At 38.9% G+C, this 1063-nt stretch overlaps 1 protein-coding gene across 1 annotated transcript in view; it reads left to right on the top strand.

Annotated features, from left to right (window-relative positions):
* The window catches only part of LOC107093330 (testis-expressed sequence 264 protein-like), a 101128-nt gene that overhangs the window by 33376 nt on the left and 66689 nt on the right, over positions 1-1063 (top strand). The window contains exon 2 of the mRNA XM_015388327.1: positions 337-558. Coding sequence (XP_015243813.1) covers positions 337-558 — 222 coding nt within the window. The remainder of the gene's footprint in view (positions 1-336; positions 559-1063) is intronic.

Raw genomic sequence — 1063 nt, 5'->3', positions numbered from 1 at the left:
GGACTACTTTTGGCTTGACCAAAACTGGACGATAACTCTGCTCACAGGATGCTGCCAGGGGTAAGTTAGTGTGATTGCATGCCGCTGGTGATGGGGATGCCATACAGATTCATGTCAAAAATACCGAACTATCGCTTTAAATCAAATATAATTTCTAAACATAATATGGTATGGTTGTTAATAAGTGTTAACTTAACTGGAAATATATAAATGCATATATTATTTATAATTGGGTAATATTTAAATGGTTTTTTGAAAGCTTTCAGGAAAGAAAGTTCATGCTTAAGAGAAAGTTACCAAACAGTAAAATATTTTTTTTCTCCCTTATCTCTTCAGAGACCACCAGAGAAATGCCGCTACATTGTGGGTAGTGTCCTGTGTGAGGGTGAAGAGAAGCCAGATGAAGATCTGCTGAAGCTTTACGAGAAGTTTGGCTACAAAACCTTTTCTTTACCAGAAGTGAGCTACGCTGTGACCTCCCCCTTCCCAAACACTACCCCCCTGTCATGTGTGCTTGCTCCATACAGGGTTTGCCCTCGACTCGTCTCCTACATTGAGGTAAAGACACACTCTATGTGATGAACAGAGGTTTATGTGGGTTTTATTGTATTCATTCCACTTGAAGGAATCTAGAAATATTAGTTCGTAAATTTGAAATTCATATATATAATTTTAATTGTATAATATATAATTGTTCCTATTCCTTTTTTCACATGGATTGCTGTAAATCATTGCAAAAGTTTTTGATTCCGTTTAAGCGGTTCTCTTTTCAACTTCCTGCTTGTTCGTAGACCTCCACCTGTATTGTGTTTAATTCATCACTGGATCAGATAAGCTTTTTAAAGCAGATTAAGAATAGATGAAATTGTGGGGGAATGAGGGTACGGCTGAGTCCTGCAGCCCATACCGGTGGCTGCATGTCCTCAGGACAGACCGAAGAAAGCTCTTTGGCATTTACATATGACATTTGCACACATGGATTTATTTAAGGGGCATCCTGTTTACGTATTATGCTCTCTCTCTCTCTCTCTCTCTCTCTCTCTCTCTCTCTCTCTCTCTCTCT

The sequence above is a fragment of the Cyprinodon variegatus genome, unplaced genomic scaffold, assembly GCF_000732505.1.
Source record: "Cyprinodon variegatus isolate N-32 unplaced genomic scaffold, C_variegatus-1.0 Scaffold420, whole genome shotgun sequence".
NCBI classification, from domain to species: Eukaryota; Metazoa; Chordata; class Actinopteri; order Cyprinodontiformes; family Cyprinodontidae; genus Cyprinodon; species Cyprinodon variegatus.
Note: the sequence above shows the minus strand (reverse complement) of the source record. Positions and strands in the feature narration are given on the sequence as shown.